This window comes from Anser anser (assembly GCF_964211835.1).
Source record: "Anser anser genome assembly, chromosome: 28".
Lineage (NCBI taxonomy): Eukaryota > Metazoa > Chordata > Aves > Anseriformes > Anatidae > Anser > Anser anser.
In genome coordinates, this window is record NC_139749.1 from 1,855,278 (window position 1) to 1,877,613 (window position 22,336).

The following is a 22,336-nucleotide window of genomic DNA, read 5'->3' on the forward strand; positions in this document are numbered from 1 at the left end:
ATTCCCATGTCCCAGCACCCTACTGCTGAGGCTATGAAATGGGGTGTCAGAGCAGAGGTGGGCAAACAGAGATGGGTTTTGATGGGATTCAAAGAAAGTAGAGAGAAATCTAGCATACAAATAAGCTTCCTGCAAAGTAAAGTTTTTTTTTTTTTAAAGGAAAATTTGGAATAAGAAATAAATTATTTTTTCATTAATAAGTGATTGGTTTTTCAACTCCATTTCAGCCTAACACCACCCTGGCCAACCGTAAACCAGGAGTCTTTGTGTTCATGGAGCTGGGGTTTAACCCCAAGCCACTCTTTGGCCTTTTCACCCACAGCTGGAAGTCAAACCTGGTGCTTCAATAACATACTCGAGGCAGACAAGAGGAATTTTCTGACTCTCCATGCTTTGTGCCATGGCACTGTGGTCTGCAGCTGGCACAGGGGCTACACTCAGCTATCATTCCTGCTTGAGTAAAACTATAGTGGGAAAACCTCTTTTTTTAATGCTTTGTGAAACTGCCATGTCACTGCCGTGCCAAACACACTGGCCTGCGGAAATAATAGGAAATTTCCTGGGGGATTCCCACAGCTCTCCCCTCTCTCACCCCTGGTGTCCTTCCTGTTCGTCTGGGTGACTTTGGACCTCTCCCACATGCATGGTCCTGGAGTACCATCACCTAATTGTTTGTGCTCAGAGAGCCTTTGGCAGGCACCTGGGCATGGGGTCAGGCTGTGGTGGGGATGTCCTTTCCCCCATTTTAAGGAGTTAATTCCTTTCCAAGTGAGAATTGGCTCAGCCAAGTGAGCAGGTACAACACCAAAAGCCCTTTTATGCTCTGCAAATCTGGAATGAGGACAACCCAGGGCGCTGCTGACCTCACAAACTAACAACGCCAGGCTTTGTCAAGTGCCACATCCGCCTTCTGACAGTTCTGCTTTGACTCACTGTCCGTGGAGCTCCTCCTCTGTGCATTTCTGTGGATGGTCAAGGCATTTTTTAAATGCCAGCAATGTATCTCGCACAGCAGCCCAGGGCTGTCAGTGCAAAAGGAATTTCCATGCACTCACTCCGCAGCAGAGATCTGGAAGAGATGCTCAGAGATTTGTCCAACTGGTGGTTGGGTTTGAATCACGGGGAAAAGCATGTGCAGAATTCGGGGGTGTGACTGCAGGGCGCGTGCTCCGCTGCTGCTGAGATAATTTATTCTTCAGCTACAGGAAAAATGTAATTGCCTTGCAGGAAGGCACAGGACTTGCATGTAGAGGTGGAAAAAACCTTGGTTAGGGGCCAACTAGGACTTTTGATTTATAGCTCATTACTGCATTCTCACGATTATGCTGTTTCTACAGAACTTGGATTTTTTACATTAACAAAGATGTTTTGGAGTCACTTCTGTTCCCAAGGGCTTTGCAAATCATGAAGTGCAAATATTTCACTTCTGAATCTCACCTCTTAAAATGTGCCACATTTTAATAGAACCCCAGATGGAATTAGATAGCATTTCTGAATCCTTCAGGCCAGACTTAGATCTTTACATCTTTCAATGTCTCTCTCCCTGCACCATCTGTCTTCAGATGAGACACTTGCTGGTCTATTTAACCTCATTGATAAGACATTGGGTCTTTAAGAAGCTTGCTTTAAAGCTCAGCAAATTTACTGGGAAAGATTCCATTAACAAAAAATACCCTCAGCTCTAGCCTTAGGATGATACAGATGCTTCTATTGCAGACTGTACATCTTATAAGCAGGGGGAAGATAACACAACACTGCATGGCCTGTCACTTAATGCTCTGACACCAGCAAGTGCTGCTTTTCCTCAGGTGAGAGGCTGACCCAGGTTCACTGCATATCCTGGGGTGCTGCCATCAGCAGCAGGCTGAATAGTTGAAAAATTCCCCGTAATCAGAAACTAAGCAGGTGCTAAAGAAGTCCCAGATCAGAGCTACAGCTTAAAAGGAAAAGATAAATGAATGGACAGAGACCAGAAGCTTGCAGTGTCATAAGCCACAGCTTTTATTGTCTTTCATGAGTAATTGGAGATTAAAGCAAGAAAGAAGAACATGATATATCAACAACATTAAGGATACTACACACCAAGAGGAAAAACTAACAGCAGGACTAACGCTTACAAAGGAAAATCACACTGATCAGCGTGTAGAAACTTCAAAGCACATTACAGGCATTTGGTGATTAAAGGCAAGTAAAGAAAAGGAGAGATCTGCAGTCTAGCAGAGGAGGAAGAGCATTTAGGGCCATATCCATATCCATATCTATTTCCAAGGCAGAGCGAGCCAGGTGGGAAGCAGCAGGCATTTCTGCAGCACAGGAGGTGAGCACAGCCATGCCTGCCTCATGCCCAGGGATTTAGTTGCCACAGCAGCCACCACCACTGCCACCGCAGCAGCCTCCGTTGTTCATGGTGTAGCAGCAGGTCTGCATGGGCATGCAGCAGGTCATGGGGCAGCAGCACTGCGAGGGGTAGCAGCACGGCGTCTTGCAGCACTTCGGGCTGCTGTAGCAGCAGACGGTGTAGTTATTTCCACCGCAGCATCCACCGCAACCTCCGTTGGGCATGTTGTTGGTAGTGTAGGCAAAGCTGGAAAGCAACAAAAGGAGTCAGGCTGTGACCAGGAGCAGGATATTTGGAAATGCAAAATCATTCAGTGCTCTCCTTATGCTAAACTCAGAGATTCTAGGAGCTGAAACCCACTGTTATCTTTATTTATTTTTTTTTTGGTAAATCTTGCTTATAACTCCTGTCTTTTTGCTGCCATGTAGATGCTCACCTACTTGCACCAGAGCATCCCTAGTACATTAGCAGTGCTACCAACACGGTGCAGACAGTCCTGGGCCAGAAACGCTCTCAGACCGTTTGCTCTGCATGGCCCTGCTGGTACACCTGCAGCCTCTCCATCCTAAGGCTTTGAATTTGTCCCCATAATTCCCAGTACACTCTTCATAAAGCCCAGCTTTAGCCAAATACCCAGTCCAGAGACCCATCTATATTTGCTATTGTTATAAGATATCCATAGCGTTTTCCTTTAGTGAAGAGGAAGGAAGATCGAGATGTTCTCACTTACCCTGTTGAACGGTGAGGAGAAATGAAGGGAAGAGAAGATGAACGAATGAAGTGAGCTGGGCCTGGAGACCTTTTATAGTCCTGGGCACCATCCTCCTGGAAATGAGACAGCCATTGACCATTCAGACTTCCCTGTTTACTAACACAGACCCATACTTTTTAGCTATACGTGTCTTCTGCTATTTACTCTTTGCCTTATTATTTGTGATCACTACCTTTGTTTTGCCTCATAACTATTTAGCCTGCAGATAATCAGAGGGCTCCTATGAATACTAATGAATTTGTCCTCTCTGCAGCCTTGCATGGGAGCTAAAAAATGCATCCTTGCATCCGTTTGACGAATGCAGATGGTGACGGCCAGAGATGCTAAGGGACTTACTCAGCAGCGGCTAGTGCTGAATCAGTGTAAGAGCCCAAAAGAAGCCCCCAGGTCATGTATTTTGGGCACATGATGGGTTGCTTCACCGGACTGGTGTTTGAGAGAAATATTTGGCAGATGTCAAAAAATGAAAATAGGTATGCTTGTTACTGGTCACAGGACGTGCATGTGAGGAGGGAGCGAGAAGACCACGTGCTTGGGACATGTCAGGAGTCACGCCAGTTCCTGGGTCTGTCACCCGCACATGACTCCGCACAAGATCATCGTCCCCTCCTGCATGCCGAGAGCATCTTGGTGTTGTCCTTTGGCTTGCCCAAACTTCTGCAAATCCTCCAGCCTGCAGGTTCAGGTTTGCATGTGGGCATTACCAACACAGGCTGGGCAAGAGTCCTTCAGTTCCTGCTGTGCTTTGCCAGTTCTGCTTCCCTAGGAACATTTTCTAAGACTCTAAAGTGAATTGGCCTCACTTCAGAATATTTTGCATTTTAATTAAAAAGTCAAGGGACTGCCTGTGCAAATGGTAATGCAGGGAGGCATGGCTCTGGGGCCAGGTGTAATGCATAATAGCCTCAGGAAGTCCAGTAAGGCCAAGTGCATGCTCCTGCACCCGGTGGGGGTAATCTGACTGGGTGGTGGATGGATTGAGAGCAGCCCCATTAGAACAGCAGATTGGAACAGCAGGGCGAGGGAGGGGATTATCCCCCTCTGCCCCGCTCTCATGAGACCCCCTGCAGCACCATGTCCAGCTCTGGGTCCCCAGCACGATGCGGACGTGGGGCTGTTGGAGCGCAGCCAGAGGAGGCCGTGAGGCTGCTTGGGGGCTGCAGCACCTCTGCTGTGGGGCCAGGCTGGGAGCTGGGGGAGTTGGCCTGGAGAAGGCTCCAGGGAGACCCCACTGCAGCCTTTCCATACACAAAAGGGGTTATGAGAATGAGGGGGATACACTTTCTACTGGGACCTGGAGTGATGGGACAAGGGGCATTGGTTTTTAAGTGAAAGGGTGCAAGTTTGGCTTAGGTATTAGCAGGAAATCCTTCACGATGAGGGCAGTGAGATATCATTGTGCAGGCTGCCCATACAGGTTGTAGATGCCCTGGCAATGGGAGTGTTCAAATCTGGGCTGGATGGGGCTTCCACAGCCTGATCTACAGGAAGGTCTCTGCCAGCGGCGGTGTGGTTGGACTAGGTGATCTTTAAAAGCCCCTTCCAACCCAAACCTTTCATGATTCCGTCATTTCAAGACAAAATGTCCCTCCCCACTTCTTCCCTTCCATCTGGCTAAACTGCCCTCGTGTGCTGGAGCCCTGGCACTGATGTGCCCCGGCTCTGCCCCAGCTCATTGGTCCTCACAGGGGTCATGGATCTACGTGGAAGGCAGAGACTCAGAAACGATGCAGGAAGGGATGTTGCTCAGGTGGAATCATTTTCTGGGAGGGAGAGAGGGAGGCAGGAACGTCAAGGTAAGGCAGAACCATGGAACACAGCCAGGGTGAATAAATGCTTATTTAACACCAGCCATGGCCTCCCATGCACTTTGCTGTGGGGCTGAATGCTGGCAGGAACATAGGGTATTTGGGAGGAATTTTTTACACGGCTGAAAATTGCAGCTCTCGTCTGAAGGCTTGGGAACATTACCCTGAGAGAAGCGCTGCCTAATGAGAGGATGGTGGAGCCTGCCTGGTGAGTTCCCTGCTGCTGCCCAACATCCTCCAGCATCCCCAGGGCACTCTGGAGCTGGTTGCTTCTGGCTTAGCTGCTGCCAGCCCCAAGGATGCTAGCAGGGACCCTGGTTTGCTTTCTGCACAGCGCAAAAGAACAGGCTGTGGTTTTAGTGCTGCTTCACCCCTGCAATAAATCCAGCCAGCTCCTTTCCATGCTTTCCTGAATGAGAGTAATTCCTTGAGCAAAATGCTGGAGAAGTAACTTGTAATTGCAAGTCCTCCAGCCAGGGTAGAAGAATATGCATGGCATTTCCTCTCCAGCAGATCCCCTCTGAGGAGGCATACATTGCCTGCCCATGAGAACTGACTAATTTACAGGGAACTAGTGGGGCAAAAGAAAAGGGGCACATTTCACTTGTGCCTTCAGCAGGGAAGTTCTCATTTGCAAATCCTGCAGCTGCAAGAAGGGAGGATCTAGGTGGGCACTTCCCATCTGTGTCAGCAATGTCCAGCCATGCGGGTAAACTGGATACTCATGGACTTTGGTGAGTGGGCTGCAGATCCTAATGCAGTGAAGGGACTGACATGGGGTGGAAACAGAACCGGTAAAGGGCATTAGACACAGACTGAGGACTGTAGCACATCTTGCATGCTGTGTTTTAATAAAATTCTTACTGATCCAGTCACTGCTTGAAGATGGTAGAGGCTTCTCACCGTTTCTTCTGACCACTCAGCTCCCAATCTGGCAACCCAGACATTTTAGCAAAGGCAAGGCCTCTTTCTCATAAATGTTAAACTGCTTATAGGAACTCTCTATAGGTACTTAATTAGACCTATAGGTGGTTTAAATACATGGAGCTTTCCAAGTTGTGATGTGCCTGTGCCAGTGTTCCAGAAGAAATTCACATCCTTGTAAGTTTATGTATTATTTTCATCCTATTTCTTTGTAGTTTTACAGTGAGAGTAGAAATGCTGATTGCACAGGTGCCAGACACCCAGCTTATATTAGAATAGACTCATGCATAAGCTCAGAGCTGCATCAGGGATGCATTGATTCTCTTTATGTGGTCAAAGCCCCCTTAGTCAACACCTTCTAGAGAGTAGTATCCCATTGCCAGAAGAAAATGCAAAGAGAATGCGACAGATGTGGTGATACACTCCAGGTGCACCAGCTAGTAAACAGATAACCACCAGACGTTTTGCAGTGTCATGAATTATAGGTTTTATTTTATTTTTTCAGGCAGACTGAAGCAAAACAGTGATGAAAATAACATCCCACACACCAAGAGGAAAAACTAACAGCAGGACTAATGCTTACAAAGGAAAATCACACTGATCAGTGTGTAGAAACTTCAAAGCACATTACAAGCATTTGGTGATTAAAGGCAAGTAAAGAAAAGGAGAGATCTGCAGTCTCCAAGCAGAGGAGGAAGAGCATTTAGGGCCATATCCATATCCACATCCATATCCATATCCAAGGTGGAGTGAGCCAGGTGGGAAGCAGCAGGCAGTGCCACAGCAGAGGAGGAGAGCGCAGCCCTGCCTGCCTCATGCCCAGGGATTTAGTTGCCACAGCAGCCACCACCACTGCCACCGCAGCAGCCTCCGTTGTTCATGGTGTAGCAGCAGGTCTGCATGGGCATGCAGCAGGTCATGGGGCAGCAGCACTGCGAGGGGTAGCAGCACGGCGTCTTGCAGCACTTCCGACTGCTGTAGCAGCAGACGGAGTAGTTATTTCCACCACAGCATCCACAACCTCCGTTGGGCATGTTGTTGGTAGTGTAGGCAAAGCTGGAAAGCAACAGAAAGAGTTTCTTTTTCTCTGCCCGAATTTCACCACTGATTAAACCTTGCTTATCCCCAGGTTTATCCCATACTGGATGGATGGTGTAGTCCTTTCTGTCCAGAATCCCAAGATAGCCTGTCCCTGAGATCTCCACATTCTGGCTTTGGCCAGCAGTGTAATTGGCATAGTGGCCAGCACTGGTTCCATCAGAAAGAAGCCACCCAGATGGATCCCCAAACCAATCCCTCCAAATTGGCCCCAAACAAGACAGTGTAGGAAATCATGGATGACTTCCTACAAAGCACACAGAAATACAGTAGAGTGCAAAAGAGAAGGCAAGCAATAAACTCCAACTTACCCTGTTGACCAGTGAGGACAAATGAGGGGAACACAAGGAGTGAATGAAGAGCTCTGTGATGGGCAGCCTTTTATATGGTTCAAAACCACCACCCCCCTGGAAATGAGGCATTTTTCAGCAATTCTGACTTCACTGTTTACCACCCAGTATATGCCTCTCACGTGTCTTCCGGTACTTAATCTTTACCTCTTTCTGTTTGCTCACCACCTCAATTCTGCACCATAATTAGTTGTACATATGAACAACAGGTGCAAATTTTCTAATGAATTTACATTAATGGGAATTGGAGGTAGCTATAAAGTATTCCCATCCACTTCCTAAGGAATGACCTTGAGACACAGAAGCACCTAACAATTTGCCCGGGGGAGGCGGGTGCTGAAGCAGTGGGAGAACTGTGTCTGGAACTAGGAAATGTCATCGCTCACGTGTCCCCTCTGAGCTTGGCTGTGATTCTGGGGGACCAGTGGAAACTATTGATAAATGTGAATCATTTTTTCCTGCCTCTGAGAGGTGGCTGTGTGTCCAAGTTGACTGAAAAAAATTATCTTTTTTTCAGACTTGTGCTTAGGTCTCTCACCATGGTGCTTTGTCCTCACACCTCCACTTTTTATTTCTTGCATAGTATTAAAGATTTTTTTTTTTCATTTTCACTCATAAAGGGCTCTATCGAGTCTATATTAAGCAGCTTTCAAAGCCACAGTGCACACATTTTAGCTTCCCTCTGTGTTGTTTCTGTATACTTCATTTTCTGAGATTATTTCTAAGGCCTGTGAGACTGAGATAACTTGTCTTTCATGATATTCACGCTGATTAAATTTGAGGGTTTCATACTAAGAATTTGATTCTACATCCTTGTTCGCAAGTATGATATTCAACTCCCCTGTACCCCTGATGCTCACCTGGTATCTCACAGGTGCTCTGGGCTCAGGCATCTATCAGCACCTTTTCAGCAATTGCCTCTAGCTGTTATGGATGCAACGAGCTAAGGCCAAGGCTGCTGTGCATGCAGAGTTCTGCCAAACAGTCAGGAGGGGACAGATAAGATGGGCAGAATGTGGCCACAGAGAGTCTGCAGACGACAAAACTGGGGGAATTGGCAGATACACCAGAGGATCATGCTGCCATCCAGAGGGACCTGGACAGGGTGGAGAAACGGGCTGGCAGGAACCTGACGAAGTTCAATAAGAAGTGCAAAGTCCTGGCCCTGGGGAAGATCAGCCCCAGCACCAGGACATGCTGGGGGCGCCTCGCTGGGAAGTGGCCTGGAAGAAAGGCCCTGGGGCAAACACAAGACAGCAGCGTGCCCTTGGGCAAAGAAGGCTGATGGTGTCCTGGGCTGTGTCTGGCCCCACATTGCAGCAGGTCGAGGCAGGGGATCCTGTCCCTCTGCTCAGCACTGTTGAGGCCCCAGCAGGAGTGCTGGGACCCCAGTCCAGGAGAGGCTTGGGGAGAGTCCCATGGAAAGGCTTGGGGAGAGTCCCATGGAAAGGCCTGGGCCTACTGGGGAGAGTACCATGAAGGCCACCATAGTGCTGAAGGGCCTGGAGCCCCTCTGCTGGGAAAGGCTGAAAGCTGGGGCTGATCAGCCTGGAGGAGAGGCCGCTCAGGGGGATCCCATCCATGTCCATGCCAGGGCCAGGCTCCTGCCAGTGCTGCCCAGGGCCCAGACAAGAGGTTCTGGGCACAACCTGGAGCACAGGTTTTGTTCGAGCACCATGAAACCATTCTGTACTGATTGGGGACTGAACATGGGTTGCCCAGAGAGGCTGTGGAGTCTTCTCCTTGGAGATCTTCAAAAGCTTCTGCACATAGTCCTGAGCGGCCTGCTCTGGGTGTCCCTGCTTGAGCTGGGGTAGGACCAGATGGACCCAGAGGTCTCTTCCCACCTAGACAATTCCCTGATTTTGTGATTGTGTTGGAATGAATGAAGATGTTATGAAACAGGCTTGAGGATGAGGAATAGAGCTGTGGTCACGTGCAGAGTCAGGACAGCTCCATGTGAGAAGAAGCTGCAGATAGTTTTCATATGAGGAGAGGGAATAACAATGTAAGATTGGAGTCCCAAGATGCTGAGGCAGCACCTCAATTAAAGGCTGCCGTCATGTCCAGCAGACTCTGAATGTGTGGCTGGAGTGACAGCAGGAGATCCATGCTGGCTGGGACATGTAGTTTCTTCCCAAGCTGCGAACATGATCTATGACGTTGGGTGTCCCTGCTGGAATTGTCCCCCCGGGACCATTGGTCACACAATAACAGGCGGATACCTGCCTGCAGGAGGTAATACCCCGTTGTGGAAACCCTCAAACATGCCATCAACTGAATAAATCATTCATTGCCTTTTTATCAGCCATTATTGCTGTCATGTTGGCCAAGACATTCCTTGTATAGAAATGGATGTGAACCCTGCAGGACTGTTGCTAAACAGGGTTTTATACAGGTATTGAGGAGATACTGGGATTTAATGCTTATTTGGTCAGAAATATCTTCTACACTAAATCCCTGTTACATACCATGCCATGTCTTTGTAAACGTCCATGATGGTTATGTGAGTTTGGGAGTGGCAGCACCTTTGTGAACTGGGAGGAATCTGTGATGGCAACTTTTCCAGCATGTGCTAAAATTAATATTCACAAGATTTTCTTAACAGAATGCACTTCTGATATGGTATTCTATAATATGGTATAGGATATCCTTCTGCCGGTGTATTGGAAATGATTTATCTATTAATCAAAAACTCCTGAAGACTTGAATAATCTTTTCAGGAGAGTCTAAAGTGGTAAAGATTATTCTAATGCAAACTTGTGTATACCTTCATAGTGTATACTATGAAGGTTTGGTTGAGAGAAGCAATCAAGACAGTGCTCAAGGCATTTTTCTGAGACATGCAATTCAGAGCTGTGTCCTGAATTTTAATAGTAAAGGAAGTCCCAGCCAGGTAGAGAAGGCATTGTTGACTCATGTGTGTGCTATTTGAGGAATGGAGCTTCTAAGTTCTATGCTAGCACTCGGGTTTCATTCCAGTGCTTGTAATCCAGGAATGCCACACAGGAAAATCTTTGCTAATATAAAACTAATCCACCAATTAAAGGTGCTCTCTAAATTTTGTTTTCAAAGGTGTTAGTGGAAGAAGATGCTGTCTCCTATTCATTGAGTAGTGAATTCCTCTCAGTGCCTATCAAAATGTCCATTAAAATATCAGGGATGGGGTGGTGTGTTTTCAGTGTTGGAATTATGCATACTTCTTTCAGTCCTTTGAGTTTTATTAACCTTAACCACTTAGTTTTACAGTTAAAATTTAGCTGAATATCTGAGGCAGAGGTGCAGCAATTGCAAGAAGTATCACAATGCTCTGCTGTCTTTAGACATGGCATAATTCATGCCAACAGGAAGCAAAGCTGAGCGGTTATTTGTTTTCTAAATGTTCTTCCCCTCTATGGGAGCATATTTGTAACCCTTGGGAGTCTGATGATGATGTAGAAAATGGCACCAGAACAAGGATCCATTCTAGGCAAAGTGATGTAAGAACAAGCAAACAAGGTATTTTGCGTTTTGCTTAATGCCAAGTTTTATTGTCTACAAGTCAAGAGAGAAAATGAAGAATGATGACATTAACAGCAAAAGTATCCCATGTCCCATATACCAAGAAGAGAACTAGCAGCCACAATAATATGTAAGATCTCTTTGCCTTGCACCGTGGGTGACATATTCAAGTGCATTGCAGATCTTCGATAATTAAAGGAAAGAAGAAAGAAGAAAACCAGAAGAAAATTGCTAGGCAGTTACTCCATCATCATGTGAAACAGAAGTGAACGATGGTCAGGTTTTCATCCCCTTGTGCCTGTTCTTGTTGTGCACCAGAGATGGGAGCCAGCAGACTGCTTTTCCTACCCGGAGTTGGCTCAGCAGCACTTCTTGATTGTGGTGCAGCACTGCTGGATGGGAATGCAATACTTTCTCATGGGGGAGCAGTAATTCACAGGGCTGCAGCACACCACAACAGGCTTCTTCTTCACCACGTAGGAGCAGCAAGACAGACATCCAGAGCAGCAGCAGGGGCGGCAGCCACAGCAGCAAGTCCGCACGCATTGCTGGCCACAGCAGCAGCAGCAGGGCTTCTGGCAAGGGTCACAGCAGGACTGCTGGCAAGGGTCACAGCAGGGCTTCTGGCACGGGTCACAGCAGGGCTTCTGGCAAGGGTCACAGCAAGACTGCTGGCATGGGTCACAGCAGGGCTTCTGGCACGGGTCACAGCAGGACTGCTGGCAAGGGTCACAGCAGGGTTTCTGGCAAGGGTCACAGCAGGACTGCTGGCAAGGGTCACAGCAAGACTGCTGGCATGGGTCACAGCAGGGCTTCTGGCACGGGTCACAGCAGGACTGCTGGCAAGGGTCACAGCAGGGCTTCTGGCAAGGGTCACAGCAAGACTGCTGGCATGGGTCACAGCAGACGGTCTTCTGGCAAGGGTCACAGCAAGACTGCTGGCATGGGTCACAGCAGGGCTTCTGGCATGGGTCACAGCAGATGGACTGCTGGCATGGGTCACAGCAGGGCTTCTGGCAAGGGTCACAGCAGATGGACTGCTGGCATGGGTCACAGCAGGGCTTCTGGCATGGGTCACAGCAAGACTGCTGGCACGGGTCACAGCAGGGCTTCTGGCATGGGTCACAGCAAGACTGCTGGCATGGGTCACAGCAGGACTGCTGGCATGGGTCACAGCAGCAGGACTGCTGGCATGGGCTGCAGCAGACAGTCTTCTGGCATGGGTCACAGCAGACGGTCTTCTGGCAGGGACTGCAGCACACCGTTTTGCTCTTCACAACAGAGCAGCATCCAGTAGAGCAACATCCACTGTGGCACATGTTGTTTGTAGTGTAGTCCAAGCTGGAGGGAGTGAGGATCTGAAATACAGTTTACATACAGATACAATCCATCTTTACAAGTTTATAGATGTGTTTTATTTTGGTATACAAATGCTGCTGTCTAGCCTCATGGGTGACAGCCATACCACACTTCACTTCCTATTTAATTGTATTGAGTTGCCCAAAAAAGACCCTTATAGAAATTGAGCTATCTGGCGCTATCCCAGTGATATTTCTGCATCTTTTGAACTATCCTGGGTGTTACCTTCCCTGTGCTGATCATTGAACATCACCTGCTGAATTCTCATCTCAAGAAGCCTGTTTTCCACTCCCAAGGCCTGAGCTCTCTCCATCAACTGTCTTTTGCAGTAAGCAATAGACCAACAGACTTGGAAAGTCTGGATTTCAGACAGAGTTGTAGAGCAGATACAAAAGCACATTTACATCCATTGCTTGACCAAAGCCAAATGAGAACCGTTGTCAGCAAAGAACACTAGGTAACACTTACCTTGCTAACTGAGTGGTTCAGTTGAGTGAGGAGCAAAGGGACGGGGAGACCTTTTATTTAGCTCGACATGGCCCTGACGGAAATGAGGTACCCCAAAGCAATTCGTGATTTACCCACTAAGCCTATACTTATTTGTTGAATGTGCCTTCATCTATTTAGTCTTTGCCTCATTATTTTTGACCAACCCTCAATTTTGTATTATTATCAATTTGTTCAGTAAATTTTTTACAATTTTTTAATGTCAAATTAATTCTTGTGTGATGCTTATGAACTGCTTAAAATGTATGTTTCTGCTCATTTTGCATATGGTAATGCTGTTACACCAAGTGGCTAGGAGGCTAGTTCAGAGCTAGCGAGTGCTAAATTGACATACAAATCATAATTCAGATTGAGGAGTGTTGGATTCCAGAGGTACGCAAAGGCCTTTTGGACATCAGTCGCTCCTTGGTATGTCTTTTTTACATAGAATTCCAGCGTGTATAATTCCATGGCCCCGTGCTTTGTTTATGAGTGCAGAAATGGTAAGGCCTCATGGCTTTCTTTGGGGTCTCTGGTCATCAGAAGAGCAAATACGGAACAGAAAGCTCTTGACATCTCCTCCCTTGATCAGGATAAACAGAAAGCTCTTGACATCTCCTCCCTTGATCAGGATACGGGAAAATGCATGCCTTGGTCTTACCAATATCAGAAATTTTAGAGGAAAGAACTCTGCAAATTCATCATGAATATCTGAAATAGATTTTGGATCAAATCAGAGTTTTACAATTCCTTTTGGACATCTTTACATAAAAGCAAAACACAAAAGTTTCTTGGAAGTTTTACATGCTTAGCATATGCTTAGCATGACTTGATCTGCAAAATTCCTACTCCATTTCTACTCCAAGTCCTAGTATGCCCTCGAGTAATGAAATATCCACCTACGGATGTTATTTTTGGAGTAGCTCTATGCTCAGTTCTCAGTCACCCATTGGCAGTCATTAGTGCTGATGTTAATGATCATGTTGCAATTATTCATTAATGATGTTAATATTTATTTTGCTTGAAAGCCTGAAGGCATCACATGATGCACTGAGCATCTTTAAGATTTCAAATTTAACTACATCTTTTGAAAAAAATGTCTCTGGTCAGAGGGAATTCACGGGACCCAGGCCCATGACTGATGTGGTTGAGTGCTTTGTTTCTGAGATCACCCTGGGGCAAACGCCTGCTCATGCCACCGTGGGTCTGGGCATCTGAAGGACCCTGGACCACCCTCCCCTACAGCTCCACTGGAGATATACTGATTTCTGCCAAGACGAAGGTGAGAAGAATCAGGCTTTTTTGTGTTCTCTGAAACTTCCCTGAATACAGTGAAATCCAGAATCACAGATGCTGAGATCAGAAGAGGTCTTCTGATCATTTTGACTTCTGGTGGCATGAAGCACATTTCTACTCAATTTCTGTCAGGTAGCTGCTGATTCTGTTTGGCTAGATCCCAGCTTTTAGAAAGCAACCCAGTTTTGCTTTGAAGAATTCAAAGGACCATGAAGTCTCCATTTCTCTAGGCAAGCTCTTCCCAAGCTCTTCCTGTCCGCTAAAACACAGGCTTCATCTCCTACTGAATTTGTCTAGCTTTATGGTAATGACTCGGTTAGGCTTGGTTGTGGCCACACATTATCATCTTATTGGTGATACAATCAGATAATGACAGGACAAGGGGGAATGGTTTTAGACTAAAAGAAGGGAGATTTAGATTAGAGATTAGGAGGAAAGTATTCACTCGGAGGGTGGTGAGGCACTGAAACAGGCTGCCCAGAGAGGTTGTGGATGCCCCATCCCTGGAGGTGTTCGAGACCAGGTTAGATGAGGCACTGGGTGATCTGATCTAGTGGGTGGTATCCCTGCCCATGGCAGGGGGTAGGAACTGGATGATCTTTGAGGTCCCTTCCAACCCACCCATTCTATAATTGAATTCTATGATACAGATTGACAACAGCTGAGTCTGTGCATCTCAGCTGACAATAAGGAGGCTGATGGCAACCAGAGGAGATGGCCAGGAGGGGATTTCTGAGAAATGAGAGGGGACCTCAGCATTAGAAATGTGGGAGACTAAGCAGTGAGATAAAAGAAGAGATGTTGGTTGAAGTGAGGCAGTTTTCTACGTGTCTTTGTATGGATCCAGTGCAGGGCTTCATCTGTTGACCTGCTAGGTTGGAAATTGCACTGTTGCTTTTAGAGCTGGATGTGCACATCAGAGATGGCTAAAGCCATGTGAGACAGTCAGATTGGCTGCCTGGTGACCTATAACCAATCTTACAAGAGGAATTTTACAAAGGAAAAATTGTGATTAGATTAAAAAAAAAAAAAAAAAAATCTCGCTTATATTTCAGACTGAGTGAATGAACACAGAAGGCTCAGAAAGATGCCCAGATTAAGAAAGTGTTGTTTATTTTGTTTAGAGAATTACAAATGCGGTGAAGCAATCCTTGCCATGAACCAGCTAACACAAATTCCTCCTCATTAAACCTTAGGGGTTTTCTAATGGTTTATCCTGCTTGTGGAAATCTGCTATTATGTTATTTGACACAGGGGAGCAGAAATGTTCCTCTAAGCTACCTAAAGCATTAGGTATGGAGAACTTCTTCATTTCTGAGATTTTCTGGTCTCTGATTTTTTTACAAGTATTCTAGTGAAGTAAAACTTCCATAAAGGCTTCGATCCATGCTGTTGCAGCTGGTGAATCTTTCCAGGGCTGACAAAAACTTCATTCTTGTTTCCTTATTTCTGCAATTTCTCATCCTGAAGCTAGTGGGAACTTCAAGCTCAAGCGCAGCAGTAAGCATAACCAGCTTGGAGGCTTCGTGCCTTTTGTGGGACTAAAGGAAACGAAATATGCTGTGATTAGTCACAGAATAGAAACTTCAAGGCCTGGGGCAGGAAAGGAAAGTGAACATATGTATACTTGAAGGCAAAACTACTCCTGTGCACTGAAAGCTTTATTGATCTGAAGCCCAATTGGAGAGAGGTGAAAAATGAATAGGGAAAAGAGTTTTTAATGTAGTTCCCAATGGTTGCATGAAAATGACCCATCTTGTAGTAAAGGCAACAACAACTTAGGTGTGTAATTAATTGTCCTCTGTCTCCCATTTGCAACTTTTCCTCTTTAATAGGCTGTTCCTCTATAATGACAAATTTCTCCGTAACTTATAAATAACTAATTCCAATTACTTATGTACCAACTGGTTATTTACTAGGGAATTCCAGTGCCCAGCTCATCCAGCCTATTTCACACGCCTGCCCTAGGATGGATGAATCATGCTTGGGAAACCTTTGCTCATTTTACACTGTAGAAAATGTTTAATTAAGGGTGTTCCGAGGCAGGTTAAGGTCCCTGCAGGATTTGCTTTGTTTTGTTTCCAGATATAGCAGCAGATCCCATCTAGAGTGAAAACATGAATGTGCAGGCAAGGCCCCTAGCTGTAACTCTTAAACCCTCATTACATATGCTGAGCTCAGTGCAAGTAGTCAGTTTTCATCAAGAATTAAACCAATGTGTTTCTTCCAGCCCTCTGCCTGTGGTGCTGCAGGCATTTCCCTCAACTTTTGTGTTTCCTTAGCATTCCTCCTACTTAGGCTGATTTCACCAGTGATTAAAATATGGATGAAAAGCCACAAAGCAAAAGAGATGCCATAAGAAAACAGACATGATGGAGTGATGACGGAAAACACCCAGAACTGTTGAAATGCAACTTTTATTTTCTTGCTGAAGATCGAAGGAACAAAGCATGAAGGAAAATCCCAGCAGAAATCATTGTGATTTACATTGGCTGAAAGAACTTAAACAGCTCTAGGATAATTAAAGCAAGTTGTTAGTCCCAATTTTGCATGACCCTCCAACTGTTTTAAAAGCATTTGATTGCAGAGAAGTGGTACGGCTGGTGAGCGATGAAAACTGGAGACGAATTCAACGCCTTGAGCAAGGAGGCATCCAGTGGTTGTGGTCGTGGATGCGTGCTTGGATCTTCCTCCTAGTACTTGGGGTACGTTGGCGGCAGCTTGCAGAAGTTCTTGGTGTACTGGGGGCAGTAGGGCTGCACGGGGGGGCAGTAGCGCTGCACAGGGGGGCAATAGATCTGCACGGGGGGGCAGTAGTGCTGCACAGGGGGGCAGCACGGCGTCACACAGGGGAACTGGGGCACAGGTTCCCTCTGGAATGTATAGTGGCAGGAGGACCCTGAGTCATGGCAGGAGGAGCGGGAGCCGTGGCAGGAGGACCCTGAGCTGTGGCAGGAGGACTCGCGACTGTGGCAGGATCCACGGGAGCACATCTTTCCGGGGAGTTGGCAAAGCTGTCAGGAGCAAGAGATCATCCTGGTGAGAGGAGACCCAGGCGCACTTCTCCCGTAGCCTCAGCCCCTCCTTTCTTTCATTATACCTTTTCCCCAGCTCTTCCCTTTGCCCTCTTTCTTTCTCTCCATCTTCCCAGCCCAACCCGAATGTACCCTGAGCCCTGCCTCACCCTTGGGGCTTGCTCCGGCCCCTCCTGCATGCAGCTTAGTCCCCCAAGTCGATGCAAGGAGCCTTGCCAGCCTCTCCTGAAGACCATTTCCCATCCCAGGGCCCAGGGCCACCTGCAGGGAGCTCAAGCTGCCAGAGCATCCCTTGCCATTGCCTCACTGCCACCCCTCCTGCCCCAGCCATCCCCATCCCCACGCCTGCTGCTCCTGGAGCAACACTCGGCTGCTGGGAGATGACACCAAGCTATGTGCCCACACCCAGGAGGACACCACGGCCCCCAGTGCCAGCTTCTCCTCTAGCAGCAGGAGCAGCAGCAGCAGCAGGAGGAAGAGGAGGAGGAGAACATGTCTTACCTCTGGAGCTGCAGGGAGAAGTGTCTGGATGCGATGGTGAGCGAGTGAGGAGCACTGGGCTGAGCTGCCTTTTATACAGCTCCCAAAGGTCACGTCGGGTATGAGACGCCACTGCACAAGGGCGGTGGGGTTCTTCACGCGCTCAGTGAGGCACGTGCTGGCGCTACCCTATTCTTAGTGCTTCCTCCTTGACGCACGGTGTTCTCTCCCATCTTTCAATGCCAGAGATTTCCCTAGGAGGAGGGGGGAAGCGATCTCTGTCCCGTTTCCTGGAGACTGACACTAAGCTCATCGGTATTCCCTAGGGTGCCGATGGGCAGCCGGGGTTGCATCAGGGGGAGAAATGTCGTTATGGCTCAGAAATGCTGACTCCTGCAGCAGGCACACCGTTGTGTGCAAGAGACAGCTCAGGACGTTAATTGAGGTGTTGTTTTATGACAAGGGGAAATGGGATTAGCAGGCCCTGGCTCGATGCTGGGCAGTCTGCTGGGATTTCCTTGGAGCTGTGCCATGACAAAAAAGGAAACTCTTCATGATTCTCCACCTGCCCCTGCACTTCCCAGGGGAATGGGCCCCTCTCCTTCCTCCCCCTCTATCAAAGGTTCATTGGTGCTGAAGTTCAGAGAACCTGTGCAGGGTCTGTGACCATTCAGGTTTCCTTTCCTTGACTTTTTTTTCTCTGCATCTGTTTCTTACCATTTTGTCACCTGACGTCATGAGCAGGGAAGTGTGGAAGGTAAAGATTCTGAGCAAGGGAGGTTTTCAGCTGAACTTTCAGGAAGGTTTTCATGCTGTCCCCATTGGCAACACGATGGGCATTAAGGCTGGATTTGTAATCCCACCTGAGTCAGCCTGTAAAGTGTAAAGCCAGGATGGTGACAGCTCATCCCCCTTGGGAAATGTTACCCATCCGACTAACTGGATACCTGCTCCCAGAACCTCTTCTCCCTTCTCTCCAGAACCCGGGTGTCCCACAGCCCAAGGAATACCTTGGGCTAGAGGCGATGCAGTGACTTGCACTGAGCTCTGTGCAGTAAGGGAGGATTGCGTGAATTGCTGAGGGGTGTTTGGTCACTCTGCTGTGGATCCCAAACCCCAGGAGGCTGCAAGTGCCCAGGCGGTGACCCTGGTGCTTGCCCACTCTGGGTGCCCATCCTGTGCTTAGGCTTCTCCTGGCTGGCCTCCAGGCTTCAGCCTGCAGCATCCCACTGGCATTCCCCCTTGCTCTCTCCACCTCCTCCAAGGACTTCCCCAAGTGGGGCGTCCTCGTTTTACACCCACTCACTGATGTTTCTGAGCTCTCACATTCAGGTCCCGCTAAGGGAAATATGACTGTGTGGAGCTGTCACTGATGGCGTGCTGTTCTTTGAGGGGAGTACAAGAGGAAAGGGCAACGTGGAGTGATGAAATGCAGTTTTTGAGTGATGTGGGTGTTGGTACCGGCTCGGTTGCGTTCAGCAGGGATTGGCTGATGGTTTCTTCATCCTAAGGAATTGCAGGGGTTGGATTGGTGCTACACTACTGCACCTGGATCTAACATGAGGTTGACATTCACATGCTAGGCCATTTCTCCACTCCAAAGCATACACCAGTGACAAGCAGTGGTAGCACAGGTAGGAGGAGTGCATGGCTTCTGTTTTTTTCCGAGGCATTAAAAAAAGCTGAAGGCAGTGACGTGGCGAGGCTGTGGGTCTGAGCTTGGAGTACTTCATTGCATGGACTGCCTAAGGGATGGACAGCTGTGAAGTCCTTTGTGCCCTTCCAGGGAACAATCTCTGCTTGTGCCCCAAAGCCAGAGTTTGCAGGCAGTGGTGTTTGGTGTTGTTTTTTTTTGCAGAGCCTGGGACAAAGAAGGTGTGTGGGGCAGCTGATGGTCTGAGTCAGGAGGGGGAGTTTTGTGCTGCTCAGCCCCTGGGATGCACATGGAGATTTGTGAGCTGAGAGCTTTTTCCTCTGCTAATGAGCCTATTTTGTCCCCTGATGTCCCCAGGAATAGTTGCTGCTGGACAGGGACAATGGGGCCCATGTCAAGTAGGAGAACCTTGGAGAGAAAAATCTAGAAGACCTCCAAGGCCCTGGAAAGTGAGAAAAGAAACGGAAAGAGAATGTGGGTTTCATGAATTGTAAGCTTTATTGTTTTCCCCATCCAGAGGAGCCTGAAACAGAAGCGTGCAGCATCAAAGGCTTCCCGGTGGTAACTGTGCCCGGCACACCTGGAAGGGCCATCTCCTGCGTCGTTGGAAAGAAGGACTGCTTGCGGGATGCTTTGGGTCCGATTTCATGTGGGGTAATGGTGAGGCACAGGGCAGAGTCCCCGGGACAGCTGTAAGAATGGGCGCTGCGTGGTCTGGGCGTGCAGGAGGAGGCAGCCGGCATTGGGTGCCCGGATCCTGGTGCTAGTACTTGGGGTACGTTGGCGGCAGCTTGCAGATGTTCTTGGTGTACTGGGGGCAGTAGGGCTGCACGGGGGGGCAGTAGCGCTGCACAGGGGGGCAATAGATCTGCACGGGGGGGCAGTAGCGCTGCACAGGGGGGCAGCACGGCGTCACGCAGGGGAACTGGGGCACGGGTTCCCTCTGGAAAGTGGAATGGCATGAGGGTCCTGAGTCATGGCAGGAGGAGCGGGAGCTGTGGCAGGAGGTCTCGCGACTGTGGCAGGATCCACGGGAGCACATCTTTCCGGGGAGTTGGCAAAGCTGTCAGGAGCAAGAGATCATCCTGGTGAGAGGAGACCCAGGCGCACTTCTCCCGTAGCCTCAGCCCCTCCTTTCTTTCATTATACCTTTTCCCCAGCTCTTCCCTTTGCCCTCTTTCTTTCTCTCCGTCTTCCCAGCCCAACCCGAATGTACCCTGAGCCCTGCCTCACCCTTGGGGCTTGCTCCGGCCCCTCCTGCATGCAGCTTAGTCCCCCAAGTCGATGCAAGGAGCCTTGCCAGCCTCTTCTGAAGACCTTTTCCCATCCCAGGGCCCAGGGCCACCTGCAGGGAGCTCAAGCTGCCAGAGCATCCCTTGCCATTGCCTCACTGCCACCCCTCCTGCCCCAGCCATCCCCATCCCCACGCCTGCTGCTCCTGGAGCAACACTCGGCTGCTGGGAGATGACACCAAGCTATGTGCCCACACCCAGGAGGACACCACGGCCCCCAGTGCCAGCTTATTCTCTAGCAGCAGCAGCAACAGCAGCAGGAGGAAGAGGAGGAGGAGAACATGTCTTACCTCTGGAGCTGCAGGGAGAAGTGTCTGGATGCGATGGTGAGCGAGTGAGGAGCACTGGGCTGAGCTGCCTTTTATACAGCTCCCAAAGGTCACGTCGGGTATGAGACGCCACTGCACAAGGGCGGTGGGGTTCTCCACGCGCTCAGTGAGGCACGTGCTGGCGCTACCCTATTCTTAGTGCTTCCTCCTTGACGCACGGTGTTCTCTCCCATCTTTCAGTGCCAGAGATTTCCCTAGGAGGAGGGGGGAAGCGATCTCTGTCCCGTTTCCTGGAGACTGACACTAAGCTCATCGGTATTCCCTAGGGTGCCGATGGGCAGCCGGGGTTGCATCAGGGGGAGAAATGTCGTTATGGCTCAGAAATGCTGACTCCTGCAGCAGGCACACCGTTGTGTGCAAGAGACAGCTCAGGACGTTAATTGAGGTGTTGTTTTATGACAAGGGGAAATGGGATTAGCAGGCCCTGGCTCGATGTTGGGCAGTCTGCTGGGATTTCCTTGGAGCCGTGCCATGACAAAAAAGGAAACTCTTTGTGATTCTCCACCTGCCCCTGCACTTCCCAGGGGAATGGGCCCCTCTCCTTCCTCCCCCTCTATCAAAGGTTCGTTGGTGCTGAAGTTCAGAGTACCTGCGCAGGGTCTGTGGCCATTCAGGTTTCCTTTCCTTGACTTTTTTTCTCTGCATCTGTTTCATACCATTTTGTCAACTGACGTCATGAGCAGGGAAGTGTGGAAGGCAAAGGATTCTGAGCAAGGGAGGTTTTCAGCTGAACTTTCAGGAAGGTTTTCATCCTGTCCCCACTGGCAACATGATGGGCATTAAGGCTGGATTTGTAATCCCACCTGAGTCAGCCTGTAAAGTGTAAAGCCAGGAAGGTGACAGCTCATCCCCCTTGGGAAATGTTACCCATCCATCTAACTGGATACCTGCTCCCAGAACCTCTTCTCCCTTCTCTCCAGAACCCGGGTGTCCCACAGCCCAAGGAATACCTTAGGTTAGAGGCGATGCAGTGACTTGCACTGAGCTTTGTGCAGTAAGAGAGGATTGCGTGAATTGCTGAGGGGTGTTTGGTCACTCTGCTGTGGATCCCAAACCCCAGGAGGCTGCAAGTGCCCAGGCGGTGACCCTGGTGCTTGCCCACTCTGGGTGCCCATCCTGTGCTTAGGCTTCTCCTGGCTGGCCTCCAGGCTTCAGCCTGCAGCATCCCACTGGCATTCCCCCTTGCTCTCTCCACCTCCTCCAAGGACTTCCCCAAGTGGAGCGTCCTCGTTTTACACCCACTCACCGATGTTTCTGAGCTCTCACATTCAGGTCCCGCTAAGGGAAATATGACTGTGTGGAGCTGTCACTGATGGCGTGCTGTTCTTTGAGGGGAGTACAAGAGGAAAGGGCAACGTGGAGTGATGAAATGCAGTTTTTGAGTGATGTGGGTGTTGGTACCGGCTCGGTTGCATTCAGCAGGGATTGGCTGATGGTTTCTCCATCCTAAGGAATTGCAGGGGTTGGATTGGTGCTACACTACTGCACCTGGATCTAACGTGAGGTTGACATTCACATGCTAGGCCATTTCTCCACTCCAAAGCATACACCAGTGACAAGCAGTGGTGGCACAGGTAGGAGGAGTGCATGGCTTCTGTTTTTTTCCGAGGCATT

The 22,336-nt window shown here is 48.8% G+C and overlaps 3 protein-coding genes across 3 annotated transcripts; all 3 read right to left on the minus strand.

Annotated features, from left to right (window-relative positions):
• Positions 1 to 11,150: 11,150 nt before the first annotated feature.
• LOC310887639 (uncharacterized protein) lies at positions 11,151 to 12,110 on the minus strand (the record flags this gene model as incomplete). The annotated part of the gene is made up of 1 exon (XM_083813788.1): positions 11,151 to 12,110. The coding sequence occupies one exon, from the start codon at positions 12,108 to 12,110 to the stop codon at positions 11,151 to 11,153; it is 960 nt and encodes a 319-aa protein (XP_083669914.1).
• Positions 12,111 to 16,330: 4,220 nt separating this feature from the next.
• LOC310887696 (uncharacterized protein) lies at positions 16,331 to 17,621 on the minus strand. The gene is made up of 2 exons (XM_083813873.1): positions 17,469 to 17,621; positions 16,331 to 16,946 (listed from the first exon to the last, which is right to left on the minus strand). The coding sequence occupies exon 2, from the start codon at positions 16,923 to 16,925 to the stop codon at positions 16,626 to 16,628; it is 300 nt and encodes a 99-aa protein (XP_083669999.1). The 5' UTR covers positions 16,926 to 16,946; positions 17,469 to 17,621; the 3' UTR covers positions 16,331 to 16,625.
• Positions 17,622 to 19,580: 1,959 nt separating this feature from the next.
• LOC310887628 (uncharacterized protein) lies at positions 19,581 to 20,840 on the minus strand. The gene is made up of 2 exons (XM_083813768.1): positions 20,684 to 20,840; positions 19,581 to 20,164 (listed from the first exon to the last, which is right to left on the minus strand). Exon 2 carries the CDS (start codon positions 20,141 to 20,143, stop codon positions 19,865 to 19,867), a length of 279 nt encoding a protein of 92 aa, XP_083669894.1. The 5' UTR covers positions 20,144 to 20,164; positions 20,684 to 20,840; the 3' UTR covers positions 19,581 to 19,864.
• Between the last annotated feature and the right edge of the window lie 1,496 nt (positions 20,841 to 22,336).